Below are 15,121 nucleotides of genomic sequence, written 5' to 3'. Positions count from 1 at the left end.
CTAGTTTACCATACAGAAGGTCTTTGTTTCATCCATCCAGTGGACCCAGTTAAGGCAGCACAGATGCTGTTGGCTTAGCAATAGGTATATGCTGATAAAATTAGTATTATCCAGGAGTTGCGCTTTTGTGACCTTGACCTATGATGCCAGAATGTGTCAGACAGTGAAAATGGCAACTGTTGAACCTTTTCTCTTGGCTAATATATTTAAATAAGATGTGCTGAGAAATCAGGCTTAGCAGATTTGGAGTTTGGTACTTCGTTAGGTTGTTGCTACAACTTCAGAGCTGCAGCGTTTGCAAAGTTAAGGTTGTGATAATTTCAAAACCAACCAAGGAACAGTGGATGGTGGAAATCTAAAATAAAAACACAACTTGCTGGCAACATCTCTAGAGAGAGAAATAGATTTTTGCATTTGGTTGGATGCTCGTTGGAGGGTCAGTGTGGACTCGATGCTCCCACACTTAGGGATTCTGTTTCCCATTTTAGTTATCCTTATCCATGTAATGAGGGGATTGCATTGAGCAGTTTTGACTGTCAGCCAGCTTTTAAGTAGATTGAATCACTTCGGAGGCAATGCCATAATAAGATTGAGGAATTTGTATTTCTCTTGCAGCTACCAGTCTGAGAAGACCTTCTCGTTCTGAAAACATGCAGGCATTCAGGGAAGTTGTGTTCAGCTAGGATTTACAGTCAATAAAGACAGAGAGAGACTACCTGGTCAGGTCCACACCCCCATACGACCCACCCTCCCATTCTGGCACTTTCGCCTGCCACCGCAGGAACTGTAAAACCTGTGCCCACACCACCTCCCTCACCTCTATCCAAGGCCCTAAAGGAGCCTTCCACATCCATCAAAGTTTTACCTGCACATCCACTAATATCATTTATTGTATCCGTTGCTCCCGATGCGGTCTCCTCTACATTGGGGAGACTGGGCGCCTCCTAGCAGAGCACTTTAGGGAACATCTCCGAGACACCAGCACCAATCAACCAAACCGCCCCGTGGCCCAACATTTCAACTCCCCCTCCCACTCTGCCGAGGGCATGGACGTCCTGGGCCTCCTTCACCGCCGCTCCCTCACCACCAGACGCCTGGAGGAAGAACGCCTCATCTTTCGCCTCGGAACACTTCAACCCCAGGGCATCAATGTGGACTTCAACAGCTTCCTCAGTTGAGCAGTTTTGACTGTCAGCCAGCTTTTAAGTAGATTGAATCGCTTCCCCCTTTCCCCACCTCATCCTAGTTTCAAACTTCCAGCTCCGCACTATCCCCTTGATTTGTCCAGACTTGTCTGACCTGCCTAGCTCCTTTTCCACCTATCCACTCCACCCTCTCCTCCCTGACCTATCACCTTCATCTCCTCACCCACTCGCCTATTGTACTCTATGCTACTCTATCCCCACCCCCACCCTCCTCTAGCTTATCTCTCCACGCTTCAGGCTCTCTGCCTTTATTCCTGATGAAGGGCTTTTGCCCGAAACGTCGATTTTGCTGCTCGTCGGATGCTGCCTGAATTGCTGTGCTCTTCCAGCACCACTGATCCAGAGTCAACAAAGACAGCCTGGGCAAATACCTTTGCAATAATGCTCAGGAAATCCCCTATTTTTTGTATTTGTTTGTATTTATAAGACCACAGTCTTCACATGATGCTACAGGAGTAGTGGCTTGGTGAATTCAGTCTGTTGGGCTTGAAGCAGCTCTTCTTCTACTGTCTTGCTCAGATCTGTTGTTATTGGTGTAGACTGTTGGGTTTCAATTACTGTTTCCGTTGTAGTGTTAACTTTGAAACACTCGGAATTGTTCTGCTCTTGCTTCCCATATATTGAAGGTACAATATTGTAGATGTTCTGAAGTATGTTAATTTTAATTTCATAGTCTAGTATTGGAATGTCACGAGTGCATGTTAAGTTGAATCAAGGAGCTGTTTTATGTTTTTGGGTAAGCAGTGTTGCTGACTTTATATCTTCTTGTTTGCTTTGAAACAATTTTAAGGATTGTATCCTAACCCTGAAGTACACCAGGTGTTCTTATCAGTATATGAAAGTTGTCTGATCAGTGTTAAGTCTGCTGATCCTGCTGCCAGTGACCTATTATGTTAAAGGTGCAGGTTGTCCTAAAATATTTCAAAGCGCACAGCAACAAATTTCCAGGAGTAACTGCCCATTCCATTATATTTGCGAGTCTGGGTCCAAGGCAGAAAAGCCATTTGTCATGATGCACAAGCAACTGTCTTCTGTGCATTGATCACCAGTTGCAAGTTGTCCACCAATCCTTTACCTGCACTTCTGACTTTCCAGCTTGCCAGTTAAATAGCTGACATCTTTCTTTTGGTTGGTTTATTTGTCTAGTGCAATGGATTCTATCCACTTGAAGCACCCATTGAAGAAGATGGGCTATCAGGGTCAGCACCATACTACTGACGAGTTGCCAAACTCTGGTACAGTGGCTGACCAGTGGTGCTTAATCTCTCCCACCATCAAAGACAGGCAGAACCCCTATTCTCTACATTAGTCAAGTCAGGCATATTATTTTCCTGTATCCCATATGTTAATGTTCTGCAATAAAACTGCAGTGATCTCGGAATAAACCTGTGCAAAATATACCAAGATCCTTAATTGTCTAAATGTGAGGGCCCCCTTTTCAACCTCTCCAGTTGAGTCAAAAGAAATACAAAGCACTACATCTGATGCTGACCTCTTGCAAAAGTTGTTGGAAAGATGACAGGTTTCAATATCACTCTCTTTGGTCTTCAATTCAGATTTTCCTTGTCGGTTTACTTCATCAGCTTTCAACTCTTTCAGGCAGAGTTGTGCTGCAGCTGTGGGTTTACCTCAAGAATATCTTTGTCCACATTCCGGTGGGCTTGCACACTGTCTGAGGACTCAACTTCTTCTGAGGTAGACTGGGGCCATGAAAGAACCTGTTTCTGTATATTTCCATGAGGCAGAGCACAGTTGTGGATCTCCTGATGGATGACGTTGTTCTACACAGACTAGGAGAGGCTTACACCTATTGACTTTCTCTTTTGCTTTGCTGATAACCAGTACTACAGCCTGCAATGAAGAGCAGATTACTACATGAGAGCAAAAATGTTAATTTTTGTCACCGACACATTGACCTGTTGGAGACATGACTGAAAGATCAGTTACTCTATTGGAGTTTCGAAAGCTAAGGTGGAGACATGGTAATTGAAAATTTCTAAAATGAAAATCTTGTAGGGTAACCCAATCCTCTACCTCTTAAGCACCACATAACAATTTCTGGTTGAATTAAGATCCATGAAATTTACTAAGTCTGATACTTTAAAAACACGTGATCCCTTATGAATTATTCTTGCTGCCTTTTGACCAAGAAGATGAGGGGCTTGGATAAAGCAGGCAATGAAAAACTGTTGGAAAAATCAAAGATGATAGGACAAAGATTGTAGCTAAATGGAGTGGTGAGAAATACATTCATGCGATTCAGATCGAGCATATTTTGTTTGCTGATGACAGATTCAATTAAGGCCTTGAAGAAGGAATTAGAATATCATCTGTAAAAGAGTTTACATGGTACAGAAAGAAGACTGTAGGGATGGATGGATGAAAAATGTTGAATTAGCACTTGCTCATTTGGAGAGTTGGTGCAAACATTCCAGTCCAAATGGCTGTCTTTGTGCAGTGACAGCTCTGAGAGTCACTGTAAGTGTGCTGTTCATTAACTTTGCTTTTCTTTCTTGGTATAGTCCTGTTGCTGCAGCATTGTCAGTGAATGCAAGCATTGTTCAGAATTCAGAAACACAGCTGGAATCGGAGACTAGTCCTTCAAAAAGAAATTCAATTCCCAGCTCAGGGGGTAAGTAGCAACCCTTTCAGGGTGAGCAGAAATTAAATGAAAGAATGTGTTCTTGGGAGTGAGTCTAAACCTTTTTTAAAGAGCACATACCACTGTTCTACTGGAGTACTTTTTACTTAGGCCACATCTTTTGCTTATCCTTGCTCTACCGAGGCTCAGTAAGATCTGCCATAACTCTGAACTTTGTCTTTCAGTGCACGTACAAGTTATATTTTGAAATAAAATCATGTTGCTATCTTTCTGTCTATACCCACCCCTCATACAGTTTTTGCAATAGTCTCCAGGTTTATAAAAACAATGTTATATTTTCTACTTTCTGATTAATGGAGTAAGTGATATATGGTAACCTAGCTATTTTGCCGTTTTGATTATTGTAGGTAATCTCTGAACTAAATTGCATCTCAGCCATTGTTCTCTCTGATTTTATTTTGTTGTCTGAGCCTTTGTTGCATTGCATGCTCCTTCTAAGTTTAACTCTCAGCCATGCAAGCATGTAACAAAAGGGCCACTATGTCAGAAGAGCTGTACTCTGAGAAGCTTAGATAATCAGAAATCAAATGCCTATATGCAGCCTGTTTGTTCCTTGGGTGACTGCACATCTACACAGCTTTGAGAGAAGTTGCTCTCCATCTAAGGTGTAAGTGAAGACTTGGATCTCAGATCAGATCTTGAATGTAGAGAGGAGCAAATTCCTTGATTTGTCTGTGATTGCTTAAAGGCACAGGATTTTTCCTTCTGAGGGCAGCATTGTCCTAATTGTATATGGAGGGTTTCTTCAAACAATAAAGAAGGTCATAGACTATTGAACTGGCACAAAGGTAGGAAGGATCATACCTGAAAGGCATGAGACACTGGTTACTTCACTTTTAGCTTTTGTGACAGGGAGAGAGAAATTAAAATTGATGGTTCCACTATGCAATATTTAAGGTCTGTTCATGTGAATAGCTAGATAACTTGTGGATTTTTTTTTCTATGTTTTATAGGCTCATCTTCGTCAACCAGTGAACACATTCCTCAGGCCTCTTCCGTACCTACTTCTGTCACACAGCCAAAGTCAGTAGTCAGCAGGCTTTTATCTACATGTGTCAGCAGTCAGCCCCCAAATGCACCCACAAAAGAATCCAGCCCTGTTACCTCTGGGAGAAAGAGACCAGCATCACCAACGACAAATGAATCTGCAAAGAAGGAGGTTTGTGAACTTTTTGTGCATGTTTCTTCTATTTCCTATAGTTGACTATCTCAAAACTGTACTTTTTCAATTATTATAACTTAAATTTGTTTCTGCTCTTTGACATTTTGCTGGTTAACATGTAGGGAGTTTAATTTGCCATCTTTTTAGGGATGAAAAGGAAAAGAAAAGGGAAGCCATTCTAACACAAGTTAAACTGAGCTGGTTCTCACGTAGTCAGTTGTGGACACCCTCCAGAAGTGCGCTGTTGAGGACATTGTTTTCTGTTTGGGTAATGAACAATCCCCTAATTGGATTTAGTAATGTGACATGGAAGATAGATTATGTAGGAACTAGGATTCTTTTTCCATTTAAACGTTGACGGATGGGATCATTGAGTTTGGCAAAATGAGAACTTTAGTGATATGTTTGTAACCTTGGATTTAGTCCAGCAAACTCATCCATGCTGTGCATGCACCATGATTCTTGCAGCCCTTTGACTATGCCAAGTAAAATCTTGGTCCCCAAGAAAAGAGTGCCTGGTCATTGACTGTAAATGAAGCTGCTCTCTGCATTTTTCAGTAGTTAAAGTGAGGTTTATTTGTGTTGTTGAGACAGTACTGCTAGCAAGTTAATCCAAAGGCCAAGATGATAGTGACCAATCTGTGTGTTGCGGCAGTGATTTCGAAGATTTGCATCCTCTAATTTCGATTCACCATAATTCTTGATGCATAGCTTTTTTTATACGTTTGCAAAAGTAGAGTTGAAGCAGATCACCTATGCTTGTATTGAATGATGCATTAGGCTTGAGGGACCAAATGGTCGTCTACTGTTACTTTTGATCTGCTCCATTGTACCGATTATACGCAATTAATTCTACTGTTGTAACATAGGAATATCTATTTTGTTATCAGTCATACATTTAGATTTTTAATTTTTGACATATAAGACACCAACAAATGGTGGCTCTTAAAGGAATAACAGTCAACAGACTGCTTTGTTTTCTGGTAATTGCTTAGGAACCTTCGACAAATGGTGTGACTATTGATCAAAATCCATCACAAAACTTGAGAGTATCTACACCAACATCTGAAATTTCACCAAAGAGAAAGAAACTAGATGTAAGTAAACTGATTCTCATTACAAGTCGCTAAATTTATCCGCATATATTCTGTCCCTTTTTAGTTGGTTATGGGGTGGTAACTTTTCTGGTTGACTGAGCATTTATTACCGACCTTCTAATTGTTTTAGTATAGTAAGCCACCTTCATAAACAGCTGCAGTCCAAGTGATTATGGGACACCCACAGGGTTGTCACGGAAGGAATTCCAGCTTTTGAATCAAGAACTGATAGTGACGGTACAGAGATGTAATTCCGAGTCAAGATAGTGTGTAACTTGAACATACAGGTGTTGCAGTTCCCATATGTATGCTGCCTTTGCTGCTCTAGATGATAGAAATTGCAGATTAGGAAGGTACTGTTGAAAAAGCCTGAGCAAGTTGCTGCAGTGCATCTTGCTGCTTTGACTACATCTGTGAATTGCAGGGTTGGGTGCATGTTTAAGGTGGTGAATGGAGTACCTATCAAGTAGGTTGCTTTATCCTGGGTGGTGATCTCCTTAAATATTGGAGCTGCATCTGTACTCATCCAGGTTTGTGAAGAGTGTTCTATTGCATTCTTAACTTCCACCTTAGATGGTGGACAGGCACCAGGCAGACAATAGGTGAGTTACACTTCAGAAATCTTAGCTTCTGACTTCATGTAGCCACAAAATTTACATTTTTCAAGTAACTTTCTGGTTGGTGTTGACTGTCAAGATTGTTGGAAGGGCTGCTCATATGTGGGTAGGTGGTTAAGTTTCTCTCTCATTGGAGATGATCATCCCCTCGATCAATGCGGTGAATTAACTAAAGCCTGAATATTGTTCAGGTCCAGACAAATGAGTGCACAAATTGATTCAGTATTTAAGTAGTTGTGGATTTTACTGAGCACTGTAGTCATCAGTGAACATCACTATCTCAGACCCTCTGGTGGGAAGGTCATTGCAGCATCTAAATGATGTTACCCTGTCTGCAATAATGTCCTGTGACTGAGATTATCAATCTCCAACAACCGTAACACCTTCCTTTGTGCCAGGTATGACTTCAACTAGTGAAGAATATCCCCAAAATTGACTTGAATTTTTCTTGGGTTCCTGATGCCATGCTTCATTTAAATGCTGTCTTGATGTCAAGTTGTTGTGGTTCTGTTCACCGAGCTGGGAATTTGTGTTGCAGGCGTTTTGTCCCCTGTCTAGATGACATCCTCAGTGCTTGGGAGCCTCCTGTGAAGCTTTACAGGAGGCTCCCAAGCACTGAGGATGTCACCTAGACAGGAGACGAAACGTCTGCAACACAAATTCCCAGCTCGGCGAACAGAACCACAACAACAAGCACCCGAGCTACAAATCTTCTCCCAAACTTTGATGTCAAGTGCAGTTACTCTCCCATCCCTACTAGAATTATTCTTCTGTCCACATTTGGACCCAAACTGATCATGCTGAACAGGTTGTTATGTAAGTGTCTCTTGAAGGTGTCACTGAAAGCACTATCCATTTCTTTGCTAAAATTTAAGAGTAGACAAATGGAGCAATTGTTGGTTGGTTTGAACTTTGGATTGGGCATATTTCCACATTGTTTGTTAGGTTCAGTGTTCTGGTTTTTTTTGGAATTTGGCTAGGTGTGCAGCTAACAGATCTTCAATATTACTGCTGAGATGTTGTCAGGGCCTGTAATATTGACTATCGGGTGCCTTCATTTCTTGTGCAAAATGAATTCATTTGTCTGTGATGCTTGGGAGCTCATGAGGACACTGATGTGTGTATCATTCACTTGGCACTTCTGGCTGAAGATACTCCCTATGCTCATCTTTTGCGTTTGTCAGTTGTGTGCTGAACTGGGTACTCTGGTTAGTTGTTTGATTGTTCACCACCACTCGTGATCAAATCAGGTAGCACTGCAGAGCTATGATCTGGTCCATTGATTGTGGGAATCACTTTTCTGCTTTTGCCATTTAGATTAGATTCTGATTTGATTCACTACAGTGTGGAAACAGGCCCTTCGAAGAGCAACTCACCCAGACCCATTCCCCTACATTCACCCCTGACTAATGCATTTAACAGTACAGGCAGTTTAGCATTGCCAATTCACCTAACCTGCACATCTTCGGACTGTGGGAGGAAACTGGAGCACCTGGAGTAAACCCACGCAGACATGGGAGGGAATGTGCAAACTCCACACAGACAGTTGCCCGAGGTGGGAATTGAACCCGGATCCCTGGCACTGAGGCATCAGTGCTAACCACTGAGCCACCGTGCATGTACTCCTGTAATGTCGCTTTAACGGGATGGCACCTCATTTTTAGGTATGCTGCTTCTACTGTGTACACCAGCGTTACTTGTGAACCAGGGTTGATCCCTTGATTTGAGGCAAATGGTATACTGAGGGATATGCTGAACCACAAACAGATTGTGGTTGAATGCAATTCTGCTGCTCTTAATGAACCACAGCACCTCAGATTTCTAGTTTTAAGCTGCTAGATGTTTCTAAATCTATCCCATTTAGGTAATAGTACCACACTACACGGCGGATGGTGTGCTCAGCGTGAAGACGGGACTTTGTCTCCACGAGGACTGTCCGGTGCTCACTCCTACCAATTCTGTCATCAACAGATGGCATCTGCGACAGGTAGATTGGTAAGGACAAGGTCTAGTAGGTTTTCTCCTCTTGTTGGTGTTCTCACAACAAGCCCACTCCAGCCCTCGTGACTTGGCCACTTTGGCCTTTTAATGGTAATACTGAGCTATTCCTGGGGATGCATGTTGAAGCCTCCCATCCAGGATACATACAGCGTCCTTGCTACCTTCAGTGTTTCTTCCAAGCAGTGTTTAAGATAAAGTAAGCCTGTAGATTATCATCTTGCAGCTTTCTAAACCAAGTTTGACCTGATGCCATGTGACTTTGAGGTCTGGTGTCCAGGTTGAGGGCTTCCTTCAAGCTGTATACCATTGTGCCATCGTTCCTGGTGAGTCTATCCTCGAACTCCGTCTTGATATGCTCAGAGATGGTGATGGACAAGTCTAGGTAAGGTTGATTCAGTAAAAATGACTCTGTTGCTTGACTAATCTTTGAGATATTTCTCTCAATGTTAGCACAAAGCTGCCGGATGTTAATGAAGGGTTTGCATGGTCGATTGGACCTTTGTCAGTTTTTGGTATCTTAAGTTCATTAGTTGGTCTATTCAGCTTTCTTCTTAACTTTTCTGTAGTGTTTTGATATTGTTGAGAAGCTTGCTAGGCTGTTTTAGAATATGGTAAAGTTGCTGTGAATCATATTGACTGAACTGGATCAGAGGGCTTATTTCTTTCCCTGAAATTCACTTTCATGATCATGAATGAGACTAATGATTTGCTCTAGGTGTACAAGTTAAATAAATTTAAATTCACCCAGCTGCTGTGTGGAATTTGAGTGCTCAACCGTAGGGCACTCTGGTTGATTTAGTTTGGTTGGTTGGACGATTGGTTTCCAAAGCAGTATGATGTCAAAAGAGTGGGTCAGTCCCCATGCTGGTGGAAGTTACCATAAAGGATTCTGCTTCTCAATCTCTCCCCACACCTCTGGTATGGTGGCCCTCCAGTTAAGTCACCACCTGTCGTCTCTCTCTGAAAGAATAGCCCGTTGGTCTGGTAAGACTATGGCAACTTGAGTCCAGGTATTTGGATCAGTAGTCCAGTAATGTTACTGTTCGGCTACCATCTCTCCTACCTGTTGTCAGGTCCTCTGTGTTATCGTTGACACAGTCAATGCACCCTTACTCTTTGAAACTTTAAGTCACCTCACATTGCTAGCTCTCATTTTTCCATTGACAAGTGCACTTCGTTCATTCTCCCCTTGAGAGCATTTCCTTGTTTGGCTGCTTCAAAATGTAAATGTATTTTTAAACTAAATAAAGGCAAAAATTGTCCAATATTTAAAACCCTAATTCTCCATTTCATTTTTACACCCTTTATAAAATCTGGAGTGATGGTAAAACCATGAAACAATCTGCAGCTTAGTTATGTTTCTTGTTTAATAGGGATCTGGCTGTGTGAAGGAACAAGGTGACTGTTCAAGTCCTGTTGGTGAGAAAAAAATCGATGAAAATATGAAGGTAAGAAATGTTTGAGTATAATACCAGCATTTCAATTTTAGTACCAGGTGTGTGGAAAACAATTCTCTCAACTACATTAATTTGGAAGTTTTGCAGAAGTTCTTAGTCATCTTTGACAGTTATGTAAGGATCTTGCAATAAAGTTTAATGTTGTGCCGTCTGGTCAAGGTGATAATATATTTTTAATGGAGTAAAATTGTAATCTGCATTTGGTTTTCCTTTTTGTGCAGGACATTGAGTCTGAAGAAAAGCTGGTGCCAGTCACATCTAAGGCTCCTGCCTCACAGGTAAGTATTTGTGATGTGTGCCAGCTGGGCTGCAATCAAATGAGGACCTGCTTTAATGAATCTCTCCTGATTCTCCACTTGGGAGTACAGCTCCACAGTTACTGGCCACCCATCGGTATCTCATAAGTGACAGTTCTTCGTTTATGGGTATATGCAATAGGTATCCATGGCTTTGGGAGCAAAATCGCAGCTGTGCTTTGAAAAAAAAAGGTAAACTGCTCATTTATCATTGAGTAATAAGCACCCAATGTGGTCTCCTCTACATTGGGGAGACAGGATGGCAACTTTCAGAGAACATCTCTAGGACACCCGCACTGACCAACCCCACTGCCCTGTGGCCGAACCCTTCAACTTCCCCTGCAACTCTGCCAAGGGCATGCAGGTCCTGGGCTGTCTCCATCGCCAAATCCTAACCATCCGACCCTGGAAGAAGGACCCCTCATCTTCTGCCTTGATATCTTCCAACTACATGGGATCAGTGTGGATTTTACCAGTTTACCCATTTCCCCTCCCCTTATCTCAGTCCCAAACTTCCAATTTGGCACTGCCCTCTTCAACGGTCGTACCTGTCCATCTTCATTCCCACCTATCCGGTCCACCCTCCTCTCTGACTATCATTTTAAGCCACCTTCATCTAAACTATCACGTTCCCAGCTACCTTTACCCAACCCCACCCTACCCTCCTCGAACTATCTTTCAGCCGGATTAATGTGAAGCGGATTAATGTGGAGGCCAATTGTCATTTTCTCTCCGAACTGAGATCATACCCATACAAGAGTCAAACCCAGCGCCGCCAAGTTCTTGATTTGTACAGTGTCAAGCCAGACATCAATCTAGCAACCCAAGCAGAGATTCTTCAACTTTGGAGATGATTTTTCTTTTAATCTCTCTTTACTATGACCAAGTGTCAAATAGTGGGTTACTTGCTAACTAGATCCTTGCTTGAGACTTTTACAACTGCTGAAACAGTGGTCCAGAGCTTTATCTTTTCACATTCATTGGAAGTGCATAAGCTCCTCTGCTTGAGGATTAAGGTAGTCACTAGTTGTGAAGCAAAATTTTAGGGAGTCAGTTTGGTGGATTATCTGTTTTGTCATATAGTGTTAGGCAGGAATTTAAAAAGGAGATCCTGGAGTAGTCATATCTGGATTACTCACGGTGCTTCGAGCTAGTGAGGGTAGAAATAGGAGGATAGAGCGGATTAATGTATGGCTGAGGAATTAGTGTATGGGAGAAGGATTCGCATTTTTGGATCATTGGAATCTCTTTTGGGGTAGAAGTGACTTGTACAAGAAGGACGAATTGCACCTGTATAGTAAGGGGACTAATATGCTGGCAGGGAGATTTGGTAGAGCTGTTCAGGAGGATTTAAACTATTTAAGGTGGGTGGGTGTGACCCAGGAAGATAGTGAGCAAGGAGGTCAATCTGAGATTGGTACAGTTGAGAAAAGAAGTGAGTCAAACAGGACAGGCAGGGACAAAGCAGAGAACAGCAGAGGACTAATAAAGTAAACTGCATTTATTTAAGTGCAAGAGGCCTAACAGCAGGCAGGTGAACCTCAGGGTATGGTTAGGAACATGGGGCTGGAATATCATAGCAATTAGAAAAACGTGGCTTATGGATGGCCAGGACTGGCAGCTTAATGTTCCAGAGTACAAATGTTACAGGAAGGATAGAAAGGGAGGCAAGAGAGGAGGGGGGAGTGCCGTTTTTGATAAGGGATGCCATGACAGCTGTACTGAGGGAGGATATTCCCGGAATACATCCTGGGAAGTTACTTGGGTAGAACTGAGAAATAAGAAAGGAATGATCACCTTATTATAGACCCCCCCCAATAGTCAGAGGGAAATTGAGAAACAAATTTGTAAGGCCATCTCAATTATCTGTAAGAATAATAGGGTGGTTCTGGTAGGGGATTTTAACTTTCCAAACAGACTGGGACTGCCATTGTGTTAAGGGTTTAGATGGAGAGGAATTTAAGTGTGTGCAATAAACTTTTCTAATTCAATAAGTGGATGTACCTACTCTTGAGAAATAAGGCAGGGCAGGCTGGTAGGTGTAGGGAATGCTGGATGACTAAAGAATTTGAAGGTTTGGTTAAGAAAAAGAAGGAAACATATTTCCGGTACAGACAAGAAATTGAATGAATCATTAGAGTATAAAGGTAGTAGAAGTATACTTGAGGAAATCAGGACGGCAAAAAGAGGACATAAGATAGCTTTGGCAAATAGAGTTAAGGAGAATCCAAAGGGTTTTTATAAATACACTAAGGACACAAGGGTAACTGGGGAGAGAATAGGGCTCCTCAAAGATCAGCAAGGCTGCCCTTGTGTGGAATTGCAGGAGATGGCAGGGGGGGCGGGGAGATACTAAACGAGTATTCTGCATCAGTGTTTGCTGTGGAAAAGGATATGGAAGATATAGAATGTAGGGAAATGGATTGTGATATCTTGAAAAATGTCCATATTAGAGGAGGAAGTGCTGGCTGTCTTGAAACACAATAGTGGATAAATCCCTAGGATCTGATCAGGTGTACCCTTGAGCTCTGCGGGAAGCTAGGGAAGTGATTGCTGGGCCCTTTGCTGAGATATTTGTGTCATCAGTAGTCACAGGTGAGGTGCCAGAAGACTGGAGACTGGCTAACGTGGTGCCACTGCTTAAGGGTAGTAAGGACAAACCAGGGAACGATAGACTGGTGATCCTGATGTCGGTAGTGATAAGTTGTTGGAGAGAATCCTTAGCGACAGGATGTACATGTATTGGGAAAGGCAAGGACTGATTAGGGATTTTCAACATGGCTTTGTGCGTGGGAAATTGTGTCTCACAAACTTGATTGAGTTTTTTGACCATGTAAGACAATTGATGAGGGCAGAGCAGTGGATGTGAGCTATATAGACTTCAGTAAGGCGTTCAATATGGGAGACAGGTTAGCAAAGTTAGATCTCATGGAATACAGAGAGAACTCGCCATTTGGATACAGAACTGGTTCAAAGGTAGAAGACCGAGGGTGGTGGTGGAGGGTTGTTTTTCAGACTGGAGGCCTGTGACCAGTGGAGTGCCACAAGGATTGGTGCTGCGTCCACAACTTTTCGTCATTTAAATAAATGATTTGGATATGAGCGTAAGTAGTATAGTTAAGTTTGCAGATGACACCAAAATTGGAGGTGTAGTGGACAGCGAAGAAGGTTACCTCAGATTACAACGGGATCTTGATCAGATGGGCCTATGGGCTGCATTTTGGGAAAGCAAATCTTAGCAGGACTTATACACTTAATGATAAGGTCCTAGGGAGTGTTGCTGAACAAAGACTTTGGAGTGCAGGTTCATAGCTCCTTGAGAGTGGAATTGCAGGTAGAAAGGATAGTGAAGAAGGCGTTTGGTATGCTTTCCTTTATTAGTCAGAGCATTTAGTACAGGAATTGGGAGTTCATGTGGCTGTACAGGGTGTTGGCTAGGCCACTTTTAGAATATTGCATGCAATTCTGGTCTCCTTCCTATTGGAAAGATGTTGTGAAACTTGAAAGGGTTCAGAAAAGATTTGAGGATGTTGCTAAGGTTGGAGGATTTGAGCTTTCGGGAAAGGTTGACTAGGCTGGGGCTGTTTTCCCTGGAGAGTCAGAGGCTGAGGTGTGATCTTAGGTTTGTAAAATCATGAGGGGCTTGGGTAGGATAAATAGACAAAGTCTTGGTTTAGGGTAAAGATATAAAAGGGACCTAAGGGACAGCTTTTTCATGCAGAGTGGTACATGTATGGAATGTGCTGCCAGAGGAGGTGGTGGAGGCTAGTACAATTGCAACATTTAAAAGGCATCTAGATGGATATATGAATAGGAAGGGTTTGGAGAGATATGGGCTGGGTTTTGGCAAGTGGGACTAGATTGGGTTGGGATGTCTGCATGGGCGAGTTGGACCGAAGAGTCTGTTTCTGTGTTGTACATCTCTATGACTGAGTTATGTTACACTGCTGTCCTAGTCCTCTTCTGACTGACACCATTAACTGGTACTATTCAGCTGCTAATACTGAAGTCAGCCTTTGTTTCAGCACTGCTATAAGGCACAAAGCCTCTACTATTTTCCATTCATTTCAAGATTAACGTTTTTCCCCACTACATCCTTCTCCTTCTGCCGTCTTTAAAAGTCAGTATTCTGCAAACCTAAATCACAAATACAAATCAGGAGAGCACAAATAAATAATTTTGGTTTAGTACTTTGTGGAGGATAGTAACTCTGTTAACAGGTTGTCCAGGGCAACAGTGGTGATGTAGATTCTGGTGCTTTTTAATTTCCTCAAGAGGAGGGCATCGCTGGCTAAGCCAACATTTATTGCCCATTCCTAATTGCTAAGAAGATAGTTAAGATTCAACTACATTGCTGTGGATCTTATGATACGAAGTTAGGTGGACAGGCAGGTAGTTCTGAGGAGGTGGGGAGGCTACAGAAAGATTCAACGTTTCGGGCATAAGCCCTTCTTCAGGAATGAGGAAAGTTTGTCCAGCAGGCTAAGATAAAAGGTAGGAAGGAGGGACTTGGGGGAGGGGTGTCGGAAATGTGATAGGTGGAAAGAGGTCAAGGTGAGGGTGATAGGTCAGACTGGGGTGGGGGCGGAGAGGTTTCTTCCTGACCTCTCTGCCCCCACCCCAG

General features: G+C 42.6%; 1 protein-coding gene across 6 annotated transcripts in view; it reads left to right on the top strand.

The window, feature by feature from the left end:
* LOC122553376 (poly(A) polymerase type 3) overlaps nt 1–15,121 on the top strand; it is a 102,453-nt gene that overhangs the window by 80,849 nt on the left and 6,483 nt on the right. For all 6 annotated transcript variants that reach the window (XM_043697047.1, XM_043697046.1, XM_043697050.1 and 3 more), the window contains 5 exons: nt 3,728–3,837; nt 4,821–5,026; nt 6,025–6,126; nt 10,118–10,192; nt 10,423–10,479. In XM_043697047.1, coding sequence (XP_043552982.1) covers nt 3,728–3,837; nt 4,821–5,026; nt 6,025–6,126; nt 10,118–10,192; nt 10,423–10,479 — 550 coding nt within the window. The remainder of the gene's footprint in view (nt 1–3,727; nt 3,838–4,820; nt 5,027–6,024; nt 6,127–10,117; nt 10,193–10,422; nt 10,480–15,121) is intronic.

Source organism: Chiloscyllium plagiosum, chromosome 10 (genome assembly GCF_004010195.1).
Source record: "Chiloscyllium plagiosum isolate BGI_BamShark_2017 chromosome 10, ASM401019v2, whole genome shotgun sequence".
Lineage (NCBI taxonomy): Eukaryota > Metazoa > Chordata > Chondrichthyes > Orectolobiformes > Hemiscylliidae > Chiloscyllium > Chiloscyllium plagiosum.
The sequence above is the reverse complement of the archived record's forward strand: the minus strand, read 5'-3'. Positions and strand labels throughout refer to the sequence as shown.